The 27,065-nt window shown below is 41.4% G+C and overlaps 1 protein-coding gene across 5 annotated transcripts in view; it reads left to right on the forward strand.

The window, feature by feature from the left end:
* arap2 (ArfGAP with RhoGAP domain, ankyrin repeat and PH domain 2) overlaps positions 1 to 27,065 on the forward strand; it is a 106,623-nt gene that overhangs the window by 74,723 nt on the left and 4,835 nt on the right. For all 5 annotated transcript variants that reach the window (XM_028428758.1, XM_028428760.1, XM_028428759.1 and 2 more), the window contains 14 exons: positions 2,384 to 2,486; positions 2,982 to 3,180; positions 10,321 to 10,384; positions 10,884 to 11,047; positions 11,621 to 11,833; positions 12,435 to 12,540; positions 13,090 to 13,237; positions 14,802 to 14,879; positions 18,730 to 18,804; positions 19,414 to 19,531; positions 22,270 to 22,398; positions 23,348 to 23,481; positions 24,244 to 24,326; positions 26,970 to 27,005. In XM_028428758.1, coding sequence (XP_028284559.1) covers positions 2,384 to 2,486; positions 2,982 to 3,180; positions 10,321 to 10,384; positions 10,884 to 11,047; positions 11,621 to 11,833; positions 12,435 to 12,540; positions 13,090 to 13,237; positions 14,802 to 14,879; positions 18,730 to 18,804; positions 19,414 to 19,531; positions 22,270 to 22,398; positions 23,348 to 23,481; positions 24,244 to 24,326; positions 26,970 to 27,005 — 1,650 coding nt within the window. The remainder of the gene's footprint in view (positions 1 to 2,383; positions 2,487 to 2,981; positions 3,181 to 10,320; positions 10,385 to 10,883; positions 11,048 to 11,620; positions 11,834 to 12,434; positions 12,541 to 13,089; positions 13,238 to 14,801; positions 14,880 to 18,729; positions 18,805 to 19,413; positions 19,532 to 22,269; positions 22,399 to 23,347; positions 23,482 to 24,243; positions 24,327 to 26,969; positions 27,006 to 27,065) is intronic.

Consider the following 27,065-nt stretch of genomic DNA (forward strand, 5'->3'; position numbering starts at 1 on the left):
GGAATTAAAAACTTTTTCAGAAAAGCACAAAAAGCAGAAAATAAAAAGCTACAGGAGCACATATAGATAGCTCAGTGTTTAAACCACAGGTGAATCTGGTGCAGCAGGCATCTCCGCACGGAAACATGTCTGTACGTTGTCAACAATTCTGATTCTTTCTTTTTTTTTTCTTTTGCACATCTTCATGCTGAACTCTGCTGCACTCTTTCTCCCCATCCAAGCAATCTTTTCACCCAGTCAGCAGGGGTGCCTCGCTGTCTGGTTATTGGAAGATAGCATGTAATTGTGTCTCTTCTCTTAAGTTTTGTGTGCACAAATGTGGCAGCCATGGATCAGCCTTGGCTTTGGTTTATCCCTGTCCATTGATGGTTTGTACTTTTTAACATCTCTCATGTTTTTGGATCATCCATCAGTCTATAAGCAATGTTTAGACTTAAGGATGAACTGATCAGGTATAGAAGCCCTACAGTAGGTAGGTTTTCGGCCCTGAAAATTCATGTCACAAATCACCAGAGTTCTTTGAATAAATCTGGTTTCCTGTGTGCACCTACACTTTTAAAAATTAAATAAGAGCAAAAAAGAAAGAAGAAATGTCCTTTTCTTTACGATAGCATTTGCCCGGCACAGCAACGCACATCTCCGCCGGCTCTCTCCCTTGCTCTCCCACTGGGACCCCTTCTAACAAGCGCCTGCACACCTGCTAGCGTGAAGAAAGTACGGGAGGGTCACGCGAGGGCACACAAACACCCATGTCTCACCTGTTCCCCTGACACGCGCGAGAAGAGAGCGACTCGGCGCTGCAGTGACCTCCCGTGACACGCCACCTTAAACACCCATCGCTGTAGCATTTAGAGCCTGCCTCGCTGTAGCGTTCAGACGGAACAGGGGGCTACAGCTCGGCTGTGTGTGCAGACCATTAAGGTAGTGATACTCTGACCTGTGTGCCTTTGCTGAGAGAGGCGTGGGGGGTGGAGGACGAGAAAGACCAACAAAGATTAATAGCTGCCTTTTTGCTTCCGACAGCCTGGGTTTTACCTGTGAGTCTGTGTCTCAGTGTGTGTGGATGAATGACTGTATGCATGCTCCTTTTTTATGCTCCCAAGGATTATTTGTTAAATATGTACATAACCCCACGCACACATATAATTTCAGGTGAGAGGTGCATTACATGCAAAGCAAGCTCTTGGCATTGATACTGTTTACTTGTACAAAGAAAGAAAAAAATTGAATGATAGTATATTTGCAATAAAATGAAGAGGAAAACCTTTTTAAAGTGGTTCCATTATTATCTGTGGAAAGGTCTTATGGGAATGTTCGCCTTTCAAAATTAATCTGAATTATCTAACACAGAATTTTGGGTGCATATACATCTGTGTGGCATCAGCTAAAGGTCAGTGGTTGGAAGTAATATATTGACTATAAATAAATGGTAAATGGTCTGTACTTATATAGCACTTTTCTACCTACTCAAAGGCACTCGAAGCGCTTTATACTACTTCACATTTACCCTTATGCACACACAAGCACACTCACATTCACACACCAGTGTGTGTGGGGGCACACGCAGGCGGCAACTTAGGGTAAAGTGTCTTGCCCGAGGATGAATCGAGCATGTAGCATGGTAGCATGCTCTCAGGTAGTGGACAACCACTCGTATGTCCAACTTGCTTTATTACGATCTGGTGATTAAGTCAGCTCGAATCTCCAGTAATTAGCAGCTGCCATATCATATGGTAAGGTGGCGTCAAAGCTTCTGAACATGGGAATCTTTACCAAACTTAACGTTACTCTATTAAGGCGGCAAATCTTCTGTGTCCACAAGGTGGCACTACATACAGCAATTGAGCACGGACACCTCTAGTGAGGTGGTTTTTCTTCTCAAAACACATTAGTTCGGGACTCTGTACAAACCTAATAACATTATTCGTAATGGAATATTACACATTTATTACTGAACACATTTAAATGGCTGAGTTGTTGTGTAATATACACTCGGACTTCAGGATTAATTTGGCAGTCAATGGCTCAATGTCAAAGTCATGGTGTCCACGTGTCACATTTTTATGAGCATCTTCACACTAAGAAGATGTAAAGGATTAGATTTTGTTGGTCAGCCATAGTAAAAGAGCAAATGTAGTATTTTGACAACATTTCATACAAATGTCCAGGAGGACAAAATGCTGATGCGATGATTTTATATCCCAGAGGTCAAAAACCTGCAAAATCACAGAGAAAGCAACAGCAGTTTGGTCTCAGTGCTTCTTTTCCTGTTTCCTCTGTGTATGAGTTTGTCAGGACGACTTCCGCCATCCTAGATATCTAATGATAAACTGTGTGTGTGTGTGTGTGTGTGTGTGTGTGTGTCCGTCTGTGTGTGTGGCAGGGCTGTGTTCACCGTGGAGCTGTACCTGCAGAGAGAGCGAGTGCTGATTGTCGGTGCTGAAACACAGGAAACGCAGCATGACTGGATCCAGGCTTTAACAAAGGTGACACACTTTGCACATGAGTCCACACACACACACACACACACACACACATTTTCAGTGTTTCTTTTCTAAGTTTGCTTTCTACTTAAAGTTACTTAAAGGAGTGTGAATGTGCTGCAGAAGCACAGCACACGCTGTCTCACACTTGTTCATTCACTCTGCAGCGCACACACTGTCCTCAGGGAGCCCTGCCGCTGCCTATGTGCTCTTCTTTCAGGAAGACGAGTGGTCTTGCTATCTGGTCCCCCCACATGCTAACAGGATCTTGTAATAACACCCTACATAAATATGTCCTCCCTTCCTTGTTTTATCTTCTTATTCCCAGGCAGGCCAGTCATAGACAGTGGGAGGTATAGCTGCATCGGCCCATATGTCTCTCCATCTGTACCACACACCTTATGGACCTCTGTATTTCTGTTTTTAAAAAGGAAAAAAAAGTTCCACATTGTAATTTCTAAAGGTTTTCAAGGCCGCTCTCTTTTTGTTTACCCGCAGTGCTTCGTCCCATCCAAAGTGGAAGGACTGGTGCAGAGAGACTGCGATCTGATTGGAAAACTTCACTACAAAGAGGGCCACGACCTGTACTACTGGAGGATAGGCTGGTTCATGCTGGAAGGCTCTGCACTGCACTACAGCTCCGGAGAAGAGGGGGGAGAAGAGGAAGTCCTCCAGCTCAAACAGCTCCAGGAGCTCAGTAAGCCGCATATTCTCTTTCTTACTCGGCCTGGCGGTGGTTGATTGTTACAAAGAGTGTCTGTACAGACTCTCATTCATCCAGGCCATGTTGTATCCAAGAGTTTGAAATCAAGACGACTGGATAGCAGAGGGTGTTTAACCACTCCGCCAAGGGGTATCATCTGTTCTGCCGCTCAAATTTGCTCAAAACAGCAAAGACTAGCAATGCTATTTTATACTTGCATGGTAAATTGTATTATCAGCATCCGTAGTTCTGTAAATTACCTCAGTGTACCTGTTCAAAAATCATTTAAATAGCTTCTATTGAGCCTTGAATAGGCGATCAATTCGAATTTTATTATCTATAAGCCCAATTTAACCATATATGTTTTTCCATAGAGCCAATGGTCATTTGCAGTTACTCTGCACTGAGATTTGTAGCTACAAAATCTTTCACATTTTCATATACTCCCTGTAATTTCCCTAAAAAACCACCAATCCATAACAGCCTCTTACCGCCTGCGTTTATAACCTCTTAATGATGTTGGAGGATGCGACCGGTGTCAGGAGACATTACAGCTTCTCACACCATTACACATCTCTGCTCTTAGCATGGTCCTCCATTACCAGACATCATGGTGCCGTCTCTGTTCGAGGAGATGCTCTTTTAAATAGAGGGCGGTAAAAGCCAACGTATTGATGAGGGATCGTCAAGCCCGAATGGGATTCGGTTCTCCCAAATCTGCTATGAAAACATGATTCTGGAAAGAGTAATACTCACAGTATGAGTGTGTCAGGGTTGTACTGTCTCCACAGCCCACTAACATGAGTTTTTTGCCAATATCTCCACATTACTGGCAAACGGGAGTTATTTAAAGGACAGTGGGAGAAGCTGCCAGTCTGGGTGGAAGGCTCAAAAGTTCACTTTGGCAGATAATAAAGATTTTGTGACATTTCAATTGATTGCGCCAGTGCGATGTGCGAACAGAAAGAGGGGGAGAGAATCAATGGATCTTTTTAATCCACTTAAACCTCGACATGGATCAAATCGCGCAAAGTGCCGCCCCATCTTCTCACCTGGGGCGGGATAAAGAACTGCAGCGGCGGCGTTCATTTTTTTATTCCCCGGCTCTCTCAAACCATATTTGTCACAGCCGGGGAGCCGTTAGCGCCAGAAGGGTCTGTGTTTTGTCAGGGGGATGGAAGGTTCTGGAGCTCTGAAAGGATCCCTTTAGGATTCACAGTGTGTGACATGGGATTAACTGTTATTTTCTCTACAGTGACACCGCCACATGAAAGGTGCTCCTGTGTAGCAGCGAGGGATTAAATAAATACACTTTTTTTTTTTTTTCAATTAAAATCACTACATGTTTCCAACATGCTCCACTTCAAACTGCACCAGGAGTTCATTGATGACGTCTGTTTCCTGGTTTCAGGGCCTCAGGCTGTCACAGTTCTCATGTACTCAATGGTTTTCTTGCAGGAGATAAAGTAACAGGCTATAATCTTTGGCATTTTACTCTTAATTGCCTCCTCTGTCATTCATTCTCTTTTCCGATCCACCCTATGACTAAGAGCTTATCGTTCAGGAATAGTTTATGCATCTTTGTCAATAGATCAGTCTGCACTTCTTTTGGCTCCGAAACACTTTCTAACTTTGTTTTTGAAAAGCGTTATATAACTTGATAAATTCACACACAAAAAAAACAACTAAAAGAATCCTATTCCCAAAGAGTGAGAGTGCCTCTCAAAATGGCTTCCCAGGGGCTCAGCTGTGTACTTGAGAGGAGATTGATCTTTTTGTGATGTCTTGTGTCAAGATATCTGCTGCACAAATAACTAGAACTAAAGTAAAATGAGAGGAAAGTGACAGATAGAGCTGGATAATCATTAACCTGTCACAGGGCACAAATCAGCCTTTCCCACCCAGAACTTTCTGAAATGAAAGGTTTTCAAACAAGATAAGCACATTAACTTTAAACTCATTCTGTGCAATTTTCTCAGTGGATTTCTCTCAGGGCAGTGGGCTAAATGGGGAAAAAAAGTTAATCCTGTTGCCCTGCTCAATCATCTAAAAATTAAGATAGGCATCAGGAAGAAGCCTGCAGTCCAGCATATTTAGCAGTGGGTCCAGTCTGAGGTTCCTTTAAAGCCAAATTCAAGATACAGTGTAGCAATCATAGTTAACACATGAAGAAAGAGCAAGAACTGACACTGATAATCCACATTCTGTTATACGATAAGTGACTGCCAAATCTGGATAAATTCATATTTCCTGTAATTACTGTTGGCACAAATTTCTCTTCTCCAAAAGGAGGATAGTGTGTACATGGTGTGATAAACAGGATTGTATTGGACACCAGGCAGGTAGAAATAAACGTGTTTACGGTCAACTACTGGGGTGTAGGATGTGCATTTTTATAGAACACACTCATTTAAGCTAATCTTGAAAAACGTTGCTTATTAATGTGGATGTAAACAATGCAGGATTTAGCCTTTACTAATGTTTCACAGAAACAAACTCCCACTAATAATAAATAATACAAGGAAAAAATACATCATCACAAAGCTAAGCAGCGGGCTGTGTTACTCATGAAACCATCCACTAAATTATAAAAATAATAATAAAAAACAATCCTGCACCTGCACCATCCATCTAGCATGACTGGAACACATCCATCAGTAGATTTTCCTTTTTTTGTTTATTGGGTAATTATACCCAGGACCTTGCAGAGATGGGCCGGTAATAGCCCAATGCGAGGTTAACACATAATACTTCTCAAAAAAATGCACTGAGAAGTCTAATTTTAAGAAGAAAAACATCATGAAAACCTCTCCCTGGAAGCTCATACAAATTATGGGAAGAACAAGGCCGCAGATTTAGTTCCTTATCACACAAACATATTAAGTAATTAAAAAAGTCCTACTGAGCTTTAAGATGGATGAAAGAGGATTGCTGTGTGTTTGTTCAAACGACTATGACAAGTGTTTTGCATCTACCTGATAAAACTGTTAATAAACCTCTCTCAAGTCAATATCGGCCTCTGAAGTTCTCCGCTTTCTTCATGTTGTTTGGATCAGAATGAAATACTGCGCCCTTGAAAATCTGCCAATGGAAATAAAACAGCAAATTATTCAAACGAGACTTTTGGGGATTAATAGTTTTTGCTGTTTAGCTCAGTATACAAAGGCTTATAGAAGAATTGTCTCTCTAACTTGTGCCAATCAGTGTTTTTATGATGATTCGGTAAAGGAAATTAAACAAAAGTATAGTTTTCTCTGTAATGTGATCTTTGTGAAGTTACCCATTGAAGATATACAGCACATAGGAGGCAAACTGTCCACACATGCTCCAGTTTACATTTTTAGCAACAGCTGTGTCTGTCTGCTTCTTTCTAATAAATGCAGTATCTCAGGAACGGCACAGAGGCAAAGCAACATGTGTGCGTTCTTCTTTTGTGTGTTATTTTACAGCCTTAAGTGACATGCTATGACAAACAGTTAAGCTTAGGATTTGTTAGATTGTTATAAAAATTGCATGTAAATATAAGCGTAGTTTATGCCTATGAATTTTGCGTACTGTTATAATAGTATGGTTAAATATGATTACCGCAGCTAAAGACTGGTATCAGAGGGGTACAGCTCCCGTGCTGTTGGTAATTATGTGTAATAGCACACATTCTTGGATGCAATGTGAGCGTAATGCCAATTACAAATGATTTTATGCCATTTAGTGTTAAACCCAGCTGGCCCTATGTATGCACAAATCTCAAAAAGCTCAGATATAATCAAGCAGCAACCTTCGGGGCTCAGACTTGAAGCCCATGCGGAAGTCTCAAAATGTGTAGTTCACGCTGCAACCACTGGGGGCTGGCTCCAGAAGCGAGTCATTTCCCATAGACTCCCATGTTAAAATGGCCGACTTCACAGCAGAAATGAACATTTTTACAGCCTGGTACAAAAAAACACTCTGGTCTCAGATGATAGGTTCTCTTCTAATGTTTTTTTTATAACTCACTCATTTTATAACTCACAGACTTTACTCTTAATTATGGCCGTTGCCGCTTTGAGTGACAGGCGGTGTATCACAGCGCGAGTTTCCTGCTTTCATGATCACCCGCCCCCCCCTAAACTCTGCTTGTGCTCCCCCTTTTTGTCCATATTTGGAGTTTTGGCAGACGTGACGCTGCCAACATGGCGGCGGTCGGAGCATCCCGGAGCCTCCCACCGAGCCTCAAAATGGCTCATCAGAAACAAACAAGAGATGTCACGGAAGCTATGTCCATTGTTTTTACTGTCAATGGATATAACATGTAAAATGTGACCAAAAGGGGGCGCTGTTTACACACAATGTCATGATAACATGCAGGTCAAAAACTCTAATACTCGTCTTTAAAATTAACCTGTTATCATGGAGTTGTGTGTAAATAGCACGCAATTTTGGTGACATTTTGCATGTCATGTCTACGCCTTTAAAACTTTTTTGCATGCTACTGTATGCTGTTTGCATACAGACTGGGGTAAATATGGTAGCTTAGCATAAAGATGAGTGCCGTGTGTACACTGTAGAAGCTTGTTATCACTGACTACTCACTCATTATTGTTGCGTTGTTCATGTCTCAGTCAGTCTCTGAAAATCAACAGTTTATTAAGGTGAAGTCTTGCTTCTGGTTTCTATGTTTTATTTTTTTATCCTTCCTTTCACTATTTGAACACTGCCTGTGCTTGAGTGTGATAAAAGTGCCAGATGTTGTTGCTAGGAGATTTGTGCAGAGCCTCATATCTTTTTTTTTTTTTGTACTTTCTCTGTGTTGTGTGCGATTGTTGCCATGATCCAAGCAGCTGTTTGAAGCCCCAGAAGAGATTATGGCAGAGCTTTTGAGTCCCTGAGCCCAGTGTTTTTGTATCTTTCACACTTATTCAGATTGATTGTTCAGATGAAGAATGTTGGTAACTATGTTCTGCGCACAGTGCAGTGTTGTTTAAGCTGGATACACACTAAAGGATTTTTCATAACATTGACAGATTTTTTAAAAACATGGGAGACGGCAGACGTAGGATTATAAACATTATAATCCTGATGGTTCATCCCAGACCGTGAGACCACCATTCCCTATTGTGATTCCAAAAAGGACATCAGATGGGACTTCAGGGTTGTCAGTTGTCAGCCCCTTGCAGCAAGATAAAAATATTTGAAATCCTGGCTGAGACGATAGTATAGTGTGTTTTTTGTTGCAGCCATGTTTGTGAGCTGTGAATTCAAGACAGCATCTTGTTGGTAATGTTTCATGGTTTTGCCACATCTGGGGTCAAACCAGGACGCTCCAACTCAATTGAAAATATTGCATTAACTCCACACCTTGCATTGGGCCACCTCCATCTGATCATTAGGGCACAAATCTCATAAGGGCTGTGTCACTCACTCACTTCCTTCCCCCTACTCCCCATATGGGGAGTTCAGTGTAGGCCAGCATACAGTGAACTCATTGGAAGGACATTTTAGGACACTACCTTTGTTGGTGTTAGGCCCCGTTCACACTGGAGAAAGGCATTCCAGCTAGAGTAGGATTGAGCCCAGACAGCCTTTAAGCTGGATGCGTTCAGACCTATTTTCAAATCTGGCTAGCACACAGTTGTGTCCACACTCAATCCGGCTTCATCCAGCGTGTTTGCTGTTCTCCAAACCACTAGGTGGCGCCTCGTAATATGGCTAATAATGTGGCAAGCCGGATTCGCTAGCCACATTTGCGTTCACACCTGAGCCACATTTGAGCCAATCCTGCTAAATTCACCTCTCGAGGGTGGATCTAGCCGGCTTGAAATCAAACTGGATTCAGCTGGATTGGAGGTGTTCACACTCGGAAAAAAACACATCTGGATTGATCTGGATGCGGCCAAATCCTGCTTAAGCCACATTTTTTCCCCAGTGTGAACGGGGCCTTAATTACGTCACTGCCAAGTGGCAACCTTCGGGGCTCAGACTTGAAGCCCATGCGGAAGTGTCAAAACTTGTAGTTCATGCTGCAACCACTGGGGGCTGGCTCCAGAAGCGAGTCATTTCCCATAGACTCCCATGTTAAAATGGCCGACTTCACAGCAGAAATGTTTACAGCCTGGTACCAAAAACCATTCTGGTCTTAAATGATAGGTTGTTTTAGTATCACTTGTACGGGGGGTGAATTTGAACTCAAGAAATCACTTGTTTTTATTATATTTGGACTATTACGCCCATAATTTCACGTAATCATGGGCGTTGCCGCTTGAGTGACAGGCAGTTGCCGTATCACAGCGCGAGTTTCCTGCTTCAACGATCGCCCGACCTCCTCAACTCCGCTCGTGCCCTTCCTCTTTGTCCGTATTTGGAGTGTTGGCGGACTGTGATGCTGCCAACATGGCGGTGGTCAGAGCGTCCCGGAGCCTCCCACCGAGCCTTAAAACGGCTCTTCAGAAACAAGTGGGTGACATCACAGAAGCTCTGTCCATAGTTTTTACTGTCAATGGTCACTGCTGTAGCAAATAAAATGTGCTAAATAAACTACATTGGTTGGACACAGCTTTTCATCATCCATTGTGGGATACACTGAGGGCACTAAATGGGATCTAAACATTCTCACTACACATCAGACAGCACTTGAAAAAGGCGAAGGCCATATTTAGTTATTAGACAGTGCTTTTGGACACAGCCACAGTCCTCCAGTGTGTAGCCAGTCTAAGCTGCATTTATGTAAAGCTTAGTGACAAATGGCACCAGTGCTTATGCAGCACTTCCCTCTCCTATTTGAGACAACAAGTAAAAGCTATTACCTCCATTGAAATGGATTTGGCCTTTTCTACTACTTTACTGTTTTCTGGCTTTCCTCTCTATTGTATGTTTGCACATATATAGAAAAGACTCGTCTGATGTGTCTAGACATATTGTGCTGTGTGCTGTTTGATTGACTTGAAAGTTAAGAGAATGGAGACCTTTCAGTGAGGGGTAATGAATGCATCAACTTCTGGAGGGGGAGAGAAAAAAAAAAGTTTTTCTTCTGACAACCGCAAATGTCAGATCTAAACCGTCCCCATCACATTACTTCGCATTAGCGCAGAATGAGTTGCTCTTTTAGATTTTGTCATCTGCATTTTTTTCAACACTTTTGTTCAATTTGTCCCTTCCCAGCTGTGTCTACGCAAACCGAGGGTGAGGATAAGCTCCAAGTCCTGCTGATGGTGGAGTGTGGAAGGTATGAAAATAAAAAAAAAAGGTGTGCTAATTGGCAACATATTTGTGATACAGCCATGCTATGCATTATGCAGGACTGTTAGTTTTGACTGTTCCTTTTGTCTTGTTAAGTCCAAAAAATGCACTTCACCTACTGTAAACCATCCAAGGTAATTAAAGCCTGCTTGTGTGAGAGTGGAGCAATGAGCAAGTGGCACAAGCTTACAGTTTTAGGCTACCTTTTAGAGAAATGCATCCAGACTTTGTGCTTACTCATTAATTGCAGTTCGCTTGTGTGTTTTTTGATCAAACCTCGTGGGAAAGCGGCGGTTGTTTATAGATGTGTGTTCTTTAGAAGTGCTTTTGGATTCTTTTAATCTTGCTTGGTTGTTTATTTAATGACTTTGCAGGGCCATTCCAAAAATATATGCACTTTAGATCTCAAACATATTGTTAGTGGAAAATACGTTGTGGCATTGTTCATTAATATTGACCCTTTTTTTCTCCCTCTGTGTTTTTAGAACAGTTTATATCCATGGCTTCAACAAGATGGACTTTACACTGTGGTACTCTGCCATCACACTGGCCGCTGGCACAGACAGCAAAGCGCTCAGCGACCAACAGCTGACTAAAAACGGTGTTCCCATTATAGTCGACAGCTGCATCGCCTTTGTCACTCAGTACGGTGAGTTTTTATTATATTTATCTGCAGGAAAGGAAGAAAAAAAGTTTGAGAAAATAACTTCTGCGTGACTATTATTACGATTTCCCCTTGAGGAGCTGATTCATCCAGTACGGCTGCGTTGTGATGAGAATTTCATGCTTTCTAATGTCGTCTGGCATAAAGCTGTGGCATTATCCTATCTCTCTCTCTCTCTCTTTCTTTTTTATTCCCCATATTTTTAGAAATGGAGAAACTTTTTTTCCCTGTGCTGTTACTGTCGGATTGCTCCATCCAAAACACACACACATATGCACACAAAGTCTAAATTACAGTGTCTGTTGCCTCAGTAATGCATGATAAATGGAGAAGTGGGGACTCTACATGTTCATGATAAGTAGTGTTGCACTGTAATGAGGGACTGGAATAAAAAGTTAACTGTGGAAAAAGAACAGAAGGTTAATATACCTTGCACTGGCAATTTTATACCACCTGTACTTTAGATTCAAATGTGCTTATGTAATGGTAATTCACACAACTGGACTGATTGTATAGCCATCTCCAGCCTGTTTACGTTATTCATCCCAACCCACCCAGGTCTGTGTCAGGAGGGAGTCTACCAGAGGCCCGGGGATCCTGGTCGAGTGGCTCTCCTGGTGGAGAAGTTCGCCTGTGACGCCCGTAATGTGAAGCTGAGGAAGAAGGAGCACAACCTCGAGGACATAACGGACACGTTGAAGAGCTTCTTATCCGAGGTGGAGGACGCGCTGCTGACCAAGGAGCTCTATCCATACTGGGTGTCGGCTCTGGGTATGTGAGATGTCAATGAGCTGTCTGTCTGTAAAGGCAGGACCTGAAGTCTTCAAATGCAGCATCTTGTCTTCACCCTTAGCCAAGGACGCAGTCTAATCCACAACCTGTTGAATAAAGCAAATACATTGGAACTGTAATTAAGACACCTGATGATACAAACTGAGCTAAGGCCTGACCGAACACAATTTAACCCTCATGTCTCTCGACCATTGCCATCATGGCAGAGGTGGAGCAGCAGTGGAGCTAAGGCAGTGCGCAGCTGCCAGAGCGGGAAGCTCACGCTGTAACACAACACCTGTCTGTCACTCAAAAGCCGTCACACCCACAGTTATGTGTAATTTCCTGCTATGACTGAAATGAGTGAGTTGGCTTCATGCCTCAGCTCTGGATGTTGCCGCTTGGTTCTACCAAACTGTGGCTTCATTCAAACTTCATCATTGCAGCAGTGATACATAGAGCTCATCTATATCTGTGGATCATATATACCAATTGTATAAATCAAGTTTAAACGGAGTGCATACTCATTTATTTTATTTATTTTAAGTATAAAGTTATATTTAAATATATATTTCTCATTTTTTATGTGAATTTGTTTCAGATACGAAAGACAAGCAGCAGAGAGTGAAGAAGTACTCCACCTTCATCGAGAGTTTACCCAAGATAAACAGGTCAACTCTCAAAGCCCTGCTGCAGCATCTGTACAGGTACGAACACACACACACTGGCTCACACTGCAGACACATTTATAGTTTGTACTAGATAAAGGTCAATGTTAAAGCATTCTGAAGATACCAGAACATAGTGTCAATAAACAGCACATGTGTTTACTCTTCTTAGAGCACTGTGTGTATGTGTGTACTTTGTATCTGTACAAAGCATTATCATTTAATTTATGTAGCGCCTATTTTCAGCTTGATGTAGACGTGAAGTCGCTGGTCGTATTTGTTTGATATAAAGTGCAAAACGTGTGGCTCTCATTAATAGAAATTCAGGCAATGAGCCGACATACAGTTGAAGTGGTGCTGTCTTTGCCTGCTTTTATTCTCAGCTAGTTATTTACTGATGGTGTTGAATTCTGAGTTCTTTCACCTTTTTCTTTTGTGGAAGTGTCTAGTTATAAATTGTAGCCCGTTAATAAATGAGACAAATCCAACTGTTTAAATGAACCAAGGCCTCACATTTTTGTTAGTGTGCACACTTGTTAAGTATATATGAGAGTGTGGGGATGGTTATGCTTTTTATTTTTGTTGCAGGATTCAGCAGTGTTCTCACCTAAACCTCATGACAAGTGAAAAACTGGCCTCCGTCTTCTCCTCCTGCTTCTTCCAGACTCAAGGACCAACTCCGCAGGAAATTAGCGTGGTCCACGACCTAATCAGCAACTACATTGCACTCTTCAGTGTGAGTCAAACTCTTCATTTATTCTGCTTTTTTGTCTTGATTGTGACAGAGTTGCATTAATCTCGGTTACTCCTGCCATAAAGTAGATAACAGTCTTTTTTTTTTTTTATCGCATAAACACACAAACTGCGTTAAGTAAGAGAAGTAAACAAAATAAGTGTTGGTATGTTTGGTATTATTTCCATTCAGTGTGTCTTTGCCAACTGCACACACCTCCAGAAAACAGCAGATCATATTAAAAACAGGTCACCCAGAACAACAAAAAAAGTAAGACTGGAATCTTGGACATCTCTGGCTCAAGGCGGAACAAGGCCAGGCTGTTCTTATATGTGTGCAGGAAGCAGTGATATAGAAATATATAAGTGGAAAAAGAAAATTAGATTTATTCCTCAAGACTGAGCTGTCTCATTTAATGTGTGTGTTGTTGTTGTTGCTGTCTAACTAATTTTAGCTGTGATTAAAGGTCATGTATTAAGTCAACATAACTGCACTAAATCCTCTGGATGAATAAACTGGACTTTATGTGTAAAATTAGCGGAATGCCCCTTTTAAAGGATGTATTTTTAAATTTTAACTCACTCTGTAATGTATACAGCTATTCAGAATTTATAATACTTACTTGTTCCTGCTGGTCCTTGGAAGAACAGTATGGGGTGTACTGTATATTGAATCACTCCAGACAACAACAGAAACTTCCAGATGTTACCATATTATTGCATATCTACACTAGCATGACTTTATTTATACTTATTGCAACCATCTGGGGAGCAAAATTGTTGTTGCCAAATCTCCACAACAGGCTTGACTTTGCTGATGTGTGGATGGGTGAGTAGGGGGTGCAGGGGATCAGTGTTACCCTTGGAGAGCTGCCTGGCTTTATGGGGATACGCAGTGCCGGAGTGACTGCTAATTCCCAGCGGAATGCCTGGATCCCTCTTGTTCTGACGTTAAAAGGAGGAGCATTGACTCCAAATCGGTTCGGGACGCCATCATTCGCATGACAAATAGCCATTTAGCTCAACCAATCATGAGCCCAATAGTAGTGAATACACTCGCGCTGCGACATAAAGCGAGTGAGACGTCTCGCTAATTAAAGCGCCAGTTCTGTGCCGGATGTCGTCGACGGGGCCCCATTATCAGGCCTAAACACACACACCATGTGTGTTGTGAGTTTTTTTTTTTTTTTCCTTCCTCCCCACAATCTTCTCTGCCATTCGTATAAGTCTAACAAAGCAAATTGTTCTCTGAAAATGATAATGATGTTAAAAAAAAAGAAAAGCTGGAACAAAAAAATGTCATTTCCCACACAGAGCTTTGTGAAAGAAAGGAGTATTCACACGATGCTGAGCTGTGTCAGACACTCACAGCCAACTTTCTCTTTTGAAATGACTTTTTAGAAGTGACTGCTGAACGACCCACTTCTCCCGTCTGCACGTGATACCTTTCCTCCTGGTTTAATCTGCTCTTATTAAAAATGGCTGCACGATTTCTATCTAAGGAAGTTGATCAGAAAGTTTTTCAGTGGCTGAGTTTGGATTGTGTTTTTTTGTGATGTTTCCAACAGGTCAATGAAGACCAGGTGCAACAGATGGAGAGAGAGAACAGTTTCATCACTCGCTGGAACGACAAGAAGGACACAACAGTAAGTCGACCCACAATTGGAAATCACCAGTGTGTGTATGTGTGTGTGTGTGTATGTGTGCATTGATTTGCCTGCATGCATCAGGGACTCTCATTTGAACAGGTTTCCTGTTTTTCTGGCAGAAATAAAGGTGGAGGGGAGGTGGAGGAGGCAGAAACAGGCGGGTGAGGGAAAAGAGGGCTTTGTTCCTGTTAACCTTTACGGCAGGTACTTTATGCCTGGATGACTCAGCCGAGAAAAACATTTGGTTCAGATAACTGGGGGGGTAAAAAAAAAAAAAAATGAAATCACATGGCGCTTGGTGTTGTTGAAATCTGAAATAAGTTGTTTACGCTCCTCTCTACCCCCGCCTTCCTCTTCTTTTCTCCTCTCCACCTTCTCCGTGGGGTTTCAGAACATGACTGCTGCTGTCGGGCATGAGGGGTTACTCAGTGGAAAGTCTATTATAAAGCTGTCTGAGGTGAAAACGGGGGATGACATTCGGCTTTTGAATGTGAATTTTAAGGTTTAAAAACATGAACGTTCTTAACAGTCTTCATAATTTAAGTGTAATTACGCATCTCTTCTGTTGAAGGAACAACTATAAGATTGCTTAAAGTCATTTAATGTTACATTGATCATCTCATTTTGTGGCACCATGGCTGCAGGGAGCACAAAGAGAAGACTACTGAGCTGTAAACTCAAAATGTCCAAAAGCTGACTTCTAGTAGCTCTTAACTTCTAGAAATATATTTAAAAAATGGTAGAGAATGTAATTTCCAGCCCCTTTATAAAGGCTGCTGTCGCTTCAGTTATGTATGCATGCAGTTTATTTATGCGGTGTGTGCCACAGGTTTATGTAAGCTGTCATGTAAAACAGCACTTCAGTCTGCTAAGATTTACTTTGTTAGGCAACTTTGAGTTAAAATGTGTGAGATTTTTGTGCAACACTTTTTTCTTCACTTAGGTTTGGATCCTGTGTGTCTGCTGTTTGCTGCTTTTTTTCCATTTACTTTTATTGCTCACAGTGCTTTGGCTAGGTTTAGGCAAAACAAAAATTGTCAGTTCAGTTTAGGAAAAAACATTTTTTTTTCTGGGTTACCATGGTGACAGATCTCAGCTTGCACTTCCACAAGCAATGCAACACCTTTGAAATCTGTGTAATCTGTATGTGTCTGACCAGAATAGGTGATAGCATATTAGGCCCTTATAATAGCCACTCGGTGGGCTGACCAAAGATCAATACTTGATGAGTTTCTCTTTTCTCATTGAAGTTGTACTTTGGCATACAGTGTTCATCTTAGCATAGTACTGTATGTTGATTAGTGCTACAATTTATGTTCCATTGATGTTAATGGGAACGTCATTGACCAAAAGTATCAGCAGTGGACAAAATTCCATGGTGATCCGTCCATTTTTTAACATGTAGCAGAACAGTCGGCCATCGCACTGACATGTCCATCAATTCCAGATGAGAAGATTGAACCATTCAGCCTGGGCAAAAGTTAAAGCACATAATGAAGGCTTCACTGAACAAAGGGCTCCTGGGTTTGCACTCGAATACCAAGGAAACATGTGCTTTTGACATTTGCAGGAAGCTCAGTGTCTCAGAGGGCTTGAGCCCGACAGGTGAAGGTTCTGACCTCGTCTTTTAAACATGGAGAATGGCGAGAAGGCATCCTGTGAGTGGAGAGGATGGCCATACTTATGGAGGAAGTAAATCAGCAATATAATGAGGTGTAAGGTAATGTCGTGCCTCATGTTTACAGCCAAAACACACAAAAGCAATGGAAAATATAGAAAAAATCTTCTTTTCTCTGACAAAGTGTGTCGATGTTTGTAACGTGCCTGCTCCTCCTGCATCACATGACAATGAAGGGGTTGGAAGAAAAGTGTAAAGAGCAAAGCAAAAGAAAGGCCCCCATAGCTGTGTATGACATTTTCACAATTACAGCTTTCACTCCATTGGTTTGAATGACTGTAATTTCCATGTCTTTTTAGGGCTCGGGAGTCAGAAGTGGCTTCCTCCCTCTTTATCATGCGATAGTTCTTCCAGCTCAAACCAATAATGGACCTCAGTTCACCTGCACATTTAAATGACAATGAAAAAGTTACTGTCACTTCTAGATCGCTGAGGGAAAAGACACTGTTTCATGCTCACTTTAGTTGTTCATTTTCTAAGGACAGATTGTTGGGTCAGTGCCATAGCACCACTTTAAAAACACAAATATACATTTTCACACCTTCCCTTAACAGAGAATGGTGTTTTTTTGGTTAAGTAAAAATGAGAATTTGACCTCTTGAGTGCAGGCAGAATTTTTCATTGGTCAAATTAAGTTAAAAAAAAAAAAACTCTGCATTAACCATCTGTTCTCTGCACATGTTTAAAAATGACCAAAGCAATTATTTTCTTGTGTGTTCTACTGTTAATCCTAAAATGCCCTCTCATATCTTAGTGTGAAGTTTGGAGCTGCATCAAACTGAAGTTCAGATAAAATTAGCATTTGGAATGGAAGCAAGGAATGCCCGAGCTCGGATCTGTTCAAAGTTCAAGAAGTGACAAGTTCTTGGCAATTTTTGCATTTTCTACAATTTAATGGAAAAAATGGTACTCGGATAGATATACAGCCCTGAAAACTACAACAATACATTTAACTTTTGGATAAACTGCCCCTCTAAGATTAATGTCTAAACATTTAACATGCAAAAAGTTGAAAAAAAAAGCCTTTTGTTTTGTTCAATGATGTTTGTGTTTCTTAGGTTACGTTTTTTTTTGCAGTGTTAAAACCAGACAGTTTGAACTAGGAATGTCCAGATCCGATCACATGATCAGAAATCGGGCCCGATTGCGTGGTTTCAGACTCGATCGGAATCGGATATATATGTATTAGGGCTATCAATGACTCTGGTTTGTGGTTTAGGGGTGTGATTGTCACTTTTTTTCACAGGTTTTTTGTGCACAGTTTTGCTTTTTTGCAAAAGCAATAACAGGTAATAGGGTTGAAGAGGAGAGAAAAAATGCCCCGTGGCAGCACGAAGGTGCAGGACAGCACAGCCAAGAGTGCACAAATGATCGCAATAAGTGACCTGCCACTGTAAATACCTAACGGTATCGGATCGGGACTCAGTATCGGCTACTATACTCAAAATCAAATGACTCGGACTCGAGGGCAAAAAAAATAAATCTGATCGGGACATCCCTAGTCAAGAACATACAGTAGAAATCATCCAACAACCAACCAGTGTGAGCCCTGAGATCTTAGCTTCATTCACGTTGTACACCTTGTGGTACAACATGGTATTACATGTGATTGACTTCCCATCATAGCTGATATTTCAGTTAATTTTTCGTTAAATGCCGTTGTTGAACCTTTAACCATTAACATACAAACAGTGAGTGGTTTCTACAATAGGAACCAGACGTGGATTTTTCTGTTGTGTGGTAGATATTTACTTAGACCAGATTCCTAAAATATAAAAGTGTCTGTGAAGGCACCATCGCCACCCCACTCTTGACATCTTTGTTGTCTTCCAAACATTTTTAAACTGACAGCACACTTGAAGTTAACACCTGAAGATGGCATTACAGTGCTGGTGTAGGTGAAACATTCACCCGACACTCCCACCTTTTTCAGAGTGTTTCTGTCTCACACGCTTTCTCTTTATTTAGCCAGGGTTTGCATTCTATTATCGCTACCAGGGTTCCGTTTGCTTCCAGCTCCACAGAGAAAAAAAACCTGACCTTTGGTTTTCTTACTTCTCTCCGTTTAGATTCAGGCCACGCTGGAGCAGAAATACAGAAAAAAAATATTCCAGTTGCTGCAAGTGATCATGTGTTTTTTTTTCTTCTTCTTTATTTGTCTGTCTCTAGTTCTATCCAGCGGGGGACCTGATCTTTGAGGTGTACCTGGAAAAGAAAGAGCCAGAGAAATGCTGTTTAATCAAGGTGTGTGTGTGTGTGTTTTAATGTACCCTCTGCAGGCGTGTGTGTGTGTGTGTGTTTTAATGTACCCTCTGCAGGCGTGTGTGTGTGTGTGTTTTACTGTACCCTCTGCAGGTGTGTGTGTGTGTGTGTGTGTGCACCTGCTTCCCCCACAGGCCCTGGTTGTAAGGTGAAGCAGGGTGGGTAGAGTGAGAGGTGGAGAGGTTGATAGAATGGGGCCGAGACATCCGTGGTTTAATCTGATGGGATTAACACCACTGAAATAGATCGAAAGCAAACTAATCAAAGAAATGTCTGATTTAATTGTGTGAGTAATTGCATTTTACAAAGCACGCAGGCCGAGCTAGGTTACAGGCTGTTTTTCACAGGTCGGGCAGCAGCAGGATGGGGATAGGGTTAAAGAAGAGCGCTCAGCTGCACAGTTTGACTTTTCTATTTTCACTATGTGAAGAAGGAGAGTAGCACATTTACATGACTTAACAAAGAATAGGTGCACATCGAGATCTGTGTTAAATACGGAATGGCTTGTCAAAATGGTTGAAGGTAGTGATATTGATCCACAGAGCGTATGCTCTGGTTGTGCTCACTTTGTTTCTCGCTTTTTTGCGTTAGGTGTCTCCCAGTATGCGACCCATGGAGCTAGTAGAAGCCACGCTGAGTATGAGGAACATTGCCTTCAGCGCTGACGACTTCTGGACCACCTTTGAAGTCATTGAAAATGGAGAGCTGGGTAAGCAGGACTTTGAATTCATCACATCGTTCAAATCTATACACTTCCTGCAGAGAACGGGATCCATGGTTATCTCCTAAAATGAACCAACTCAATTCAACCCAACAGCCCACATTTTTGGGGGCTTTTGCAGGCACCCAACAGTAAAAACCATGTAACACTGCACTAACCATGTAAAAAAAAACAATCACATTGCATATCAAATTAAACAGAAGAAACTCTACTACAAGCATATATAGGCCATATTTACACACATCAGACATAACTCCAACACCATGCAAATCAATTATCGATCATCAAAATCAAACTCTCATATCAAAGTCGACCCACTTGCCACATGGTTATTGCTAGCTCTCTGATACTTCAAGTCACACAAATGAACAAGGCGCCAAATGAAAGCTGAGACTTTCCCAATTGACACTGTTGCATTTGTTTTGCTATATTAGAAAGATTAAATTAGAATATAAAGAATATAAAAATAAAAAATCACTAGTTTAGAGCAAGTAACAAAAAAATCTGTCTTTTCTTTCTTTCTTTCTTTATTTTATTGCGTCGATGCAGCATCTGAGGGCCGATTGTGTCACATCTAAAAGCATCTAACAGGTGCACACTTGGTGACCCTCTCTGTCCAAAGATTGTATGCTAATAGTTGCTCTATTAGGACATCCTCTATAGGTCAGATCCTCATGTTTGACAAATGGACGGCCATGAAATGCCCCTGAAATGACACACAGCTCTTTGTTTCCAGCCATGAACATGTTTTTTTTTTCTGTTATGAAGTTCTACCACAGAGGTCTTCTAGGGAATGACTCACTTTTGTAGCCACCCTCAAGTGGCCATTTGAGAAACTGCGCTTTTTGGCACGTGTAAACAAACAACATAAACAAACAAAAGGTCTCAGCATCATTTAAGCATGTAAATTTATGGCCAAAGGCTTATTTATGTGTGTCTTACAGGTCTTTAATATACACGCCCTTTGTGTTGCGCCCTGATCTCACGCTTTGTGCAAAAATTTGTAAATGGGCTTTTTTTTTGTCCCCAGCAGTGTGTGCTTGAAGTCTAATTGCTTTTACTATAAATTATAGTCAGTCCCTGCTGTTTCAGTGCACATTAATCAATGCTGAAATTTCTTGTAAAAGGCAACATGTGGTTTTTTTTTTCACCAAGGATAATTCAAGCTTGCACAATAACCCTCTTAAATAATTAGCACTTCTTAGAATCCATTTGAAGAAATTAAACAGGCATCTTATTTTAATCAAGTACAAAAGCGTCTTTGGTAACAACTCAATTCTTCCTTATTTGTTAAATGAAAGGGTCAAGAAGTCATTTATTGTTTTAATTGAAGTGCTGGCTGTACTGATCTTTATGATGATGCATTCATGGCTTTCTGGAGTTTTAATCATTGAACACTTGTTGCATTTAAATCTGGACCAACACGTGACAAAGCATTCAACTGTATTCATCCAATTAGTGTCGTATCATTTTACATTTATGATGCTATTTTCATTCAGAGCATATGCAAAAGTTCACACATCCTCCCATGTAAGGGGATTATGCTCCCTGTCTCTAATGAACCAGCATCTGCGAAACGTGGCGGCACACTGCAGAAATTAGCCGAGCGTCGTCAGTTTGATGATATGCACATTAATTAATCATCTTTGCCATCATATGTCATGAATTACCTTCATCTTTTTTTCTTTTTTTTTGCATGATCAACCCGGAGAGCTGACCCTCCTCGTCTCGCATTAATATGCACCAGTGACACCTCAAGCTTCACACACACACACACACTCCCGCATTTGATCGCTGTGCAGCGGGAAGGAGCGAGCAAGGGGAAGTCAAAGTTGAGCTTTGTCGCAAAAAAAAAAAAGTTGCTTAGCTGGCCGTCCCCCCCGTGCTCACTTCTCATCAGTTCACTGAGAGTTTACACCTCGCTCTCACCATTTGTTTTTCTCTTTACAAAAAGTTACAGAGGACACGGCGTCCTCCTCCTCCCTTAAAAAAAAATGACGGTGTGTTGTTGAATACTGAATACATTTGCTGTCGGTTCAGCATATTTTTTGTGCCAAAACAATACGTCTGTTGAAGAGTAAACAGTCAAGCCATTTGGAAGGCGGGGTAGCGTGACAGGTTTTGCTCGTAAAACCATAAAGGAAGGGAGGGAAGGTGCGTTAATTAGCCATTTTGGAGGATAGCTACAGATAAACACTGTTATCGAGGACAATAGGCAGAAAAGGGGGGGGAGCTAATATTTGTTGGGGAAATGAGGAACTAATTCCACGGTCTGGGTCTGCAGAGATTCCAGAGAGGAGATAAGCCCACCATTATGAATAAGTTATGCTGCTGTGGCTCCTTTTACCTCCTTCGGTTATGAAAAACAGGGGGAGTGTTGAGATGGAGGCATCGGAGCAGGGGTGGTGGTACACAAATTATCTGCTTTTTTTTTATTTTGGCTGATAGCATGTACCCTGTTCGCCAATTAGGAAGAGATAATAGGTCTATTTTGCACATGAGTGTGTTTTTATAATCACGTCCTGATACGCTGTAGATAAATTAAACTGTTCTGTGATGAAAATGGGGTGAACAACAACATCATTTTGTTATTCGGTTAAGTAGAATTACTCATGGTTTTTTATGATATGAGCTTTTCTTTCATGCATTTTTAATTCGAAACGCAATCAGAGGGCAGCGCGGCTTTGTTTTGTCTGCCTGACCCGCAGTCTTTTCTGTCCTAACAGAGCGGCCATTGCACCACAGTGAGAAGATTCTGGAGCAGGTTTTGGAGTGGAGCACCTTGGACTGCCCCAGCTCTGCTTTTCTTATTATAAAGAAATTTCCTGGTGCACAAAAAGCAGCTGATAAGAAAGGTGAGTGTACAAATCCGCGAAGAGAGTGTTGTTTATTCGTCTTATTACTTACATCATAGCCACATTTATATATTTCACTTGGTTCCTTCGTCTGAGGAATGTGTTGTTGTTTGAACATCCGCTCACAAGCTGAGCTGATGAATCGGTTTCTCACACTCAGTGATAAATGTCTCCGTAGTTACACCTTTTCTCTCCTCCTCTGTGTACCTGGATGTTTCTTATGTCCAAAGCACTCTGTGCCTTCACCTCTTCACAGCAGCTTCACTGTACAGCCATTGTCAACATGTGACTGCAACGGTCACAACAAGAAATACTGCCTTAACCCTCATGCACTGTTCGCAAACACTACCCTTATGTGTTGTTCGGGACAAAAACGTCCCCTAACTTTAACGGTTTTAAAAATATATCAGATAAATATGTTTTTGAATTTTTTTTGCATAGACCTTTTAATTAACTTCAGTTCTGCTCAATAGTAGTGAAAAAATCATTTTCCCCCAGGATTTTAACCCTTTAATCACCAATTCGCAGTTTCACTGCTCATCCAAGTCTGAGACCCACCCACTGAGGTCCTCCACCACATATAAACCATTTTTCCCCACCAAACAGTTAAGAACTGATGAAGCTGCTTGGATGAGCAGCGAAACTTCTTCAAGAAAACTCTACAAGTCCAGACGCCTTGCTTCAACCTTCTCCATGAACTGCTGTTCAGACACATTCGCTAAGGAAAAGTTACAATATCATTGTTTTGGCTAAAACTAATGAAGTGGCTGTTAGTTAGCATAAAGTAAATGTTATTAAGATGTGTCTAAAATAGCATGCCAGCTGCTGTTTGCTTAAAATAACTTCAAGTGAGAAGTTAAATTTGTCAGTAAAATAAGTGATACAAAGTTCCAGCGAAGCTCAGCTGTTTGTGGTTGTGTGTTTAAAACAGTTTAATCTTTTGCATCAGACCAAAAGCAGGTCACAAAGGGCGACTGTCTGAAGTTCAGTGATGGATCCTCCAAACTGCTGTCAGGGCACAAGTTCCAGGACAAGTATGTTACGCTGTGTGCAGAGAAGCTGCTGCTCTACAAAGACATAAAAGTAAGTTTTGTTTTTACCTAATCTGCTGTCACTGTGTCAACACAGAAGGACCTAAAAAGGTCATGAAGCATCTTAGGAATACCAAAATGTGTTAGAATGGAACATATACTAGGCCTAGGAGACATGTTGGTTGGTTTCAAAGTTCCAAGTATTGAAATTACGGAAGAAAATAAAAGTGGACTTCCCAATCTTTTTTTTCAAATCAGAGAGGACCAGCAGGACTGAGCTCCCTGGAGGGCGCTTCTTCTCACCACATATCTGCAGTTGTAATGTGGAATTCGTGAACAAAAAAATAAAGTGTTAATAATTGATAGCGGTGCAATAATTCTGGCAGTCGAGTTGGGGGGGTGGAGGTGGTGGTGGTGTTAGGGGGGGGGGGGGGGGGGGGGGGGGGGGCGGAGTTACTTTTGCTGAAAGCTTTTTTTAAGTATCAGGTTGCACAAGAATGCAGCTAATTACTGCGTAAATGCACAGGAAATTAGAAGTGTTACAGGAATTTAATTGATATTCCATGGCCTCTGCAATTATTGCCAGGTCTGTATTTAGTGCAAATTATGTTGGATGAAACACGGGAACGCGGGCTGCGGGTTGTGATGTGTAGGTGTCAGAGACGAGCTATAATTGTGATTCGCTTCATTTTGTCCTCTTCTACTTTGTTGGTTAGAAAAGGAGGTGTGTTGGCAGCTCTTCAAACTGATTGGTGTGTTGTGATAAAGATAATTTATTCATCTAAAATATTAACCTTTTTTTTTATTCCTGCAGAGCACCAAAGCAGAGAAAACAGTTCAACTGAGGAGCGTGAAATGTTACCTGGGCCTGAAGAAAAAGCTCAAACCTCCAACCAGGTAAAGGACTATTCTTGTGCTGTCCTCACACCACGTACACGAACAAACTAAACGAAGGTCTCCAGACAAGGCTTGCTTTTCTTGGTTTTACTGAAAATCTTTGATGAACAGTGTTATTAGAAAAATGTTCCCAAGACACAGGCACTTTTAGCCGTTTTCTCCCTTATTTTAGTCAAGCACTTTTTCTCAACATTGCTGGAGAAAGTACGTCAAAGATAGGTTCAAGGTACGAGCGCTCACGTTGCCAAACACACAAAAACAACAAAGATTGTTGTTTGGTTTGTACCAGAGATGTCTCACTCTGATCAAACTTCAAACCATAAATATTTTAAACATATTTAACATGAATTTACTCGTTCTATTTATTAAGTATTAACTTACTCAGAAACATATTCATGTAACTAAATTCCATTATAAACGAACTACTGCCTTTGACCAGAAGGCATCATAATTTTCCTACACAACCAAATCATTGCTGTCTGTTTTCCATTGTTTTATGTACAATGGATCTATATATTCAATATGCATGTATAGATCAATTGTGCATATATATGTGTGTGTGTCATAACACCTTAAATTATGATAAGATATTGTCGTTGGTTCTTAAAATGAACTCATTACACCTCAGGCACATTTCATATCAACACAAACTGCACAGATGTGGACACACGTATGCACAGGCGCAGCCTTTTTCTTTAACAAATGGCTCATTTGCATAGGCTCCATGTTAACTGTTTGAAAAAAAAAAATCCTGAAAGTACAATAATCCTGTCGGCAAGATTACCGCTGAAAGTGGACAAAACCAATCTGAAATGTAATGTGAATGTGTATCGTCGCTGGATAATAGAAACTCTGCCTTATAGCCTGTGCATCTGCTGTAAAGTGCACTTAATGTGCATTTATTCATTTGCTGCATTATGCTGTGATTCCATCACTGAAGAGTTTCCACACTGAGATGTCAAAAACAGGTCTCTCTCTCTCTCTTTGTCTCTCTTTCTGTGTGCAGCCATGAAAACAACAGTAGCAGCAATTTTACAGTTGTTTCACCCTGATGTTAAATCACACACACACAGCTGTTTGTGAATCACTTCCTGTGGTCATTGGGACTCTTTCTCTTCCCTCCTCACATATTTTCAGGCTATTTTTCTCATTTAAAATGTTGATGCAGCTTTATAATAATTCATATTTACACTCATTAGAATACATTCTTAGTTATTAAAGATAAACGAGTGATTATTTAGCCGTGCCGCTCGTTGGTTGGCATGTCCGCTGTATATTCCGGGATATATTCTCCCCTCTCCACAAGTTTTGGAAACCCGAGCCCCTTCTGACCCCATCTTATTTTTCACTGTAATGAAATTGATTAAACGTAATCGTGTTTTAACAAATACAAATCATGAAACTGCCTCCGAGAGTAGAAAACATGGGTGCCACTGTTTTATTTTAATGATCTTCTATTATTGTAATTTATGACACATGCCAACCCTGCAGCAGTTCTTGCTGGTCAAACACAGAGGAGATTTTTTTTCCCTTTTCTTTTTATGAACCCTGAGTTTCACATTACCCAATTATAATTCCTCATAATTTCCCTCCATGTCCAAAGTTCGAGCGTGAAAAATGAGTCTAAGCCAGCAATTGTTGCACAGTCCTCAAGGAAGGGAGCAGGAGCGGGGGGGCGGAGGCAGTGACTGGATGAGAGGGGGACACAGAAGGAAAAGAGTGATGCTGCGTGGTATCATAGATACACTGTTGAGTGGGCTGTGGGAAAAGTAATATGGCGTATAAAAGAAATAAAGACGGAGTGCTAAGGAGGACGGAGAGACTCACAGTGAGAGGGTTAGAAGAGGCAGCGCTCCAGTACCTCATTAGGCAAGAGGTCTATTTGTGAGCGGCCTACTGCAGGGCTGGATCGGCTCACAGGAGTGGTGCTCCAGGCTGCACACACACACACACACACACACTCTTCTTTCTCGCTTTGTTCTCACCCCTCCCTCCTTTCCACTCTTCCTCTGCTCCTCTTCAGCCACAGCTGTGAAGGTTTTTGGGGAAGGTGTATTCTCCTGGAAGGTGGTCTTTTCATCTTGAGAAGCCTTCTTTCACACATACATACATACGTGTGTGTGTGTGTGTGTGTGTGTGTACATTTTCCAAGCCTACAGAAATCAGCTTGTGGGACGAGGGTCAGGTTATTTAGCTTGAAGCGTTGTACAATTAACCTTATTTATATAAGCTGCGGCAACAGATGAATTCTCTCCCCGCGTTTTTAGACGTTCAACATCTCTTCCGTCTCTGAAGTACAAATCGTACTTGAAGGCTTATAGGTGAGCAGCATGTGCTCTGTGTATTGTACACTTTGGCCCAGAGCATATTGATGTCTGCTCATGCATAAACATGTGGGCTGAAACCACACTAATTAACTTAATTAATTCCACTGTTTAGCACCTTACGTCTGTAGTCAGATTTTGTCCTCCTTAAGTGCTTTGTGGAAAGGTTTTTGACCTTCTGCTGTCTTACTTTTAAAAAAGTCCACATCCTCACATGCTTATATAACCTCTCCCTGGAAATGAAATTAGTATATGGGACACTGGAAGTTTAGATTTGCAGGAAAATCTGACTCTTGTCTGTTTTGTTTTTTTTTTCCAGCTGGGGCTTCACGGTCTACGCTGATAAACAACAATGGTGAGCACCAGTGAACGTCTCACACTTCAATAATACATGAGTTTGACTTTTAGCCTTTCC

Source organism: Parambassis ranga, chromosome 18 (genome assembly GCF_900634625.1).
Source record: "Parambassis ranga chromosome 18, fParRan2.1, whole genome shotgun sequence".
Lineage (NCBI taxonomy): Eukaryota > Metazoa > Chordata > Actinopteri > Ambassidae > Parambassis > Parambassis ranga.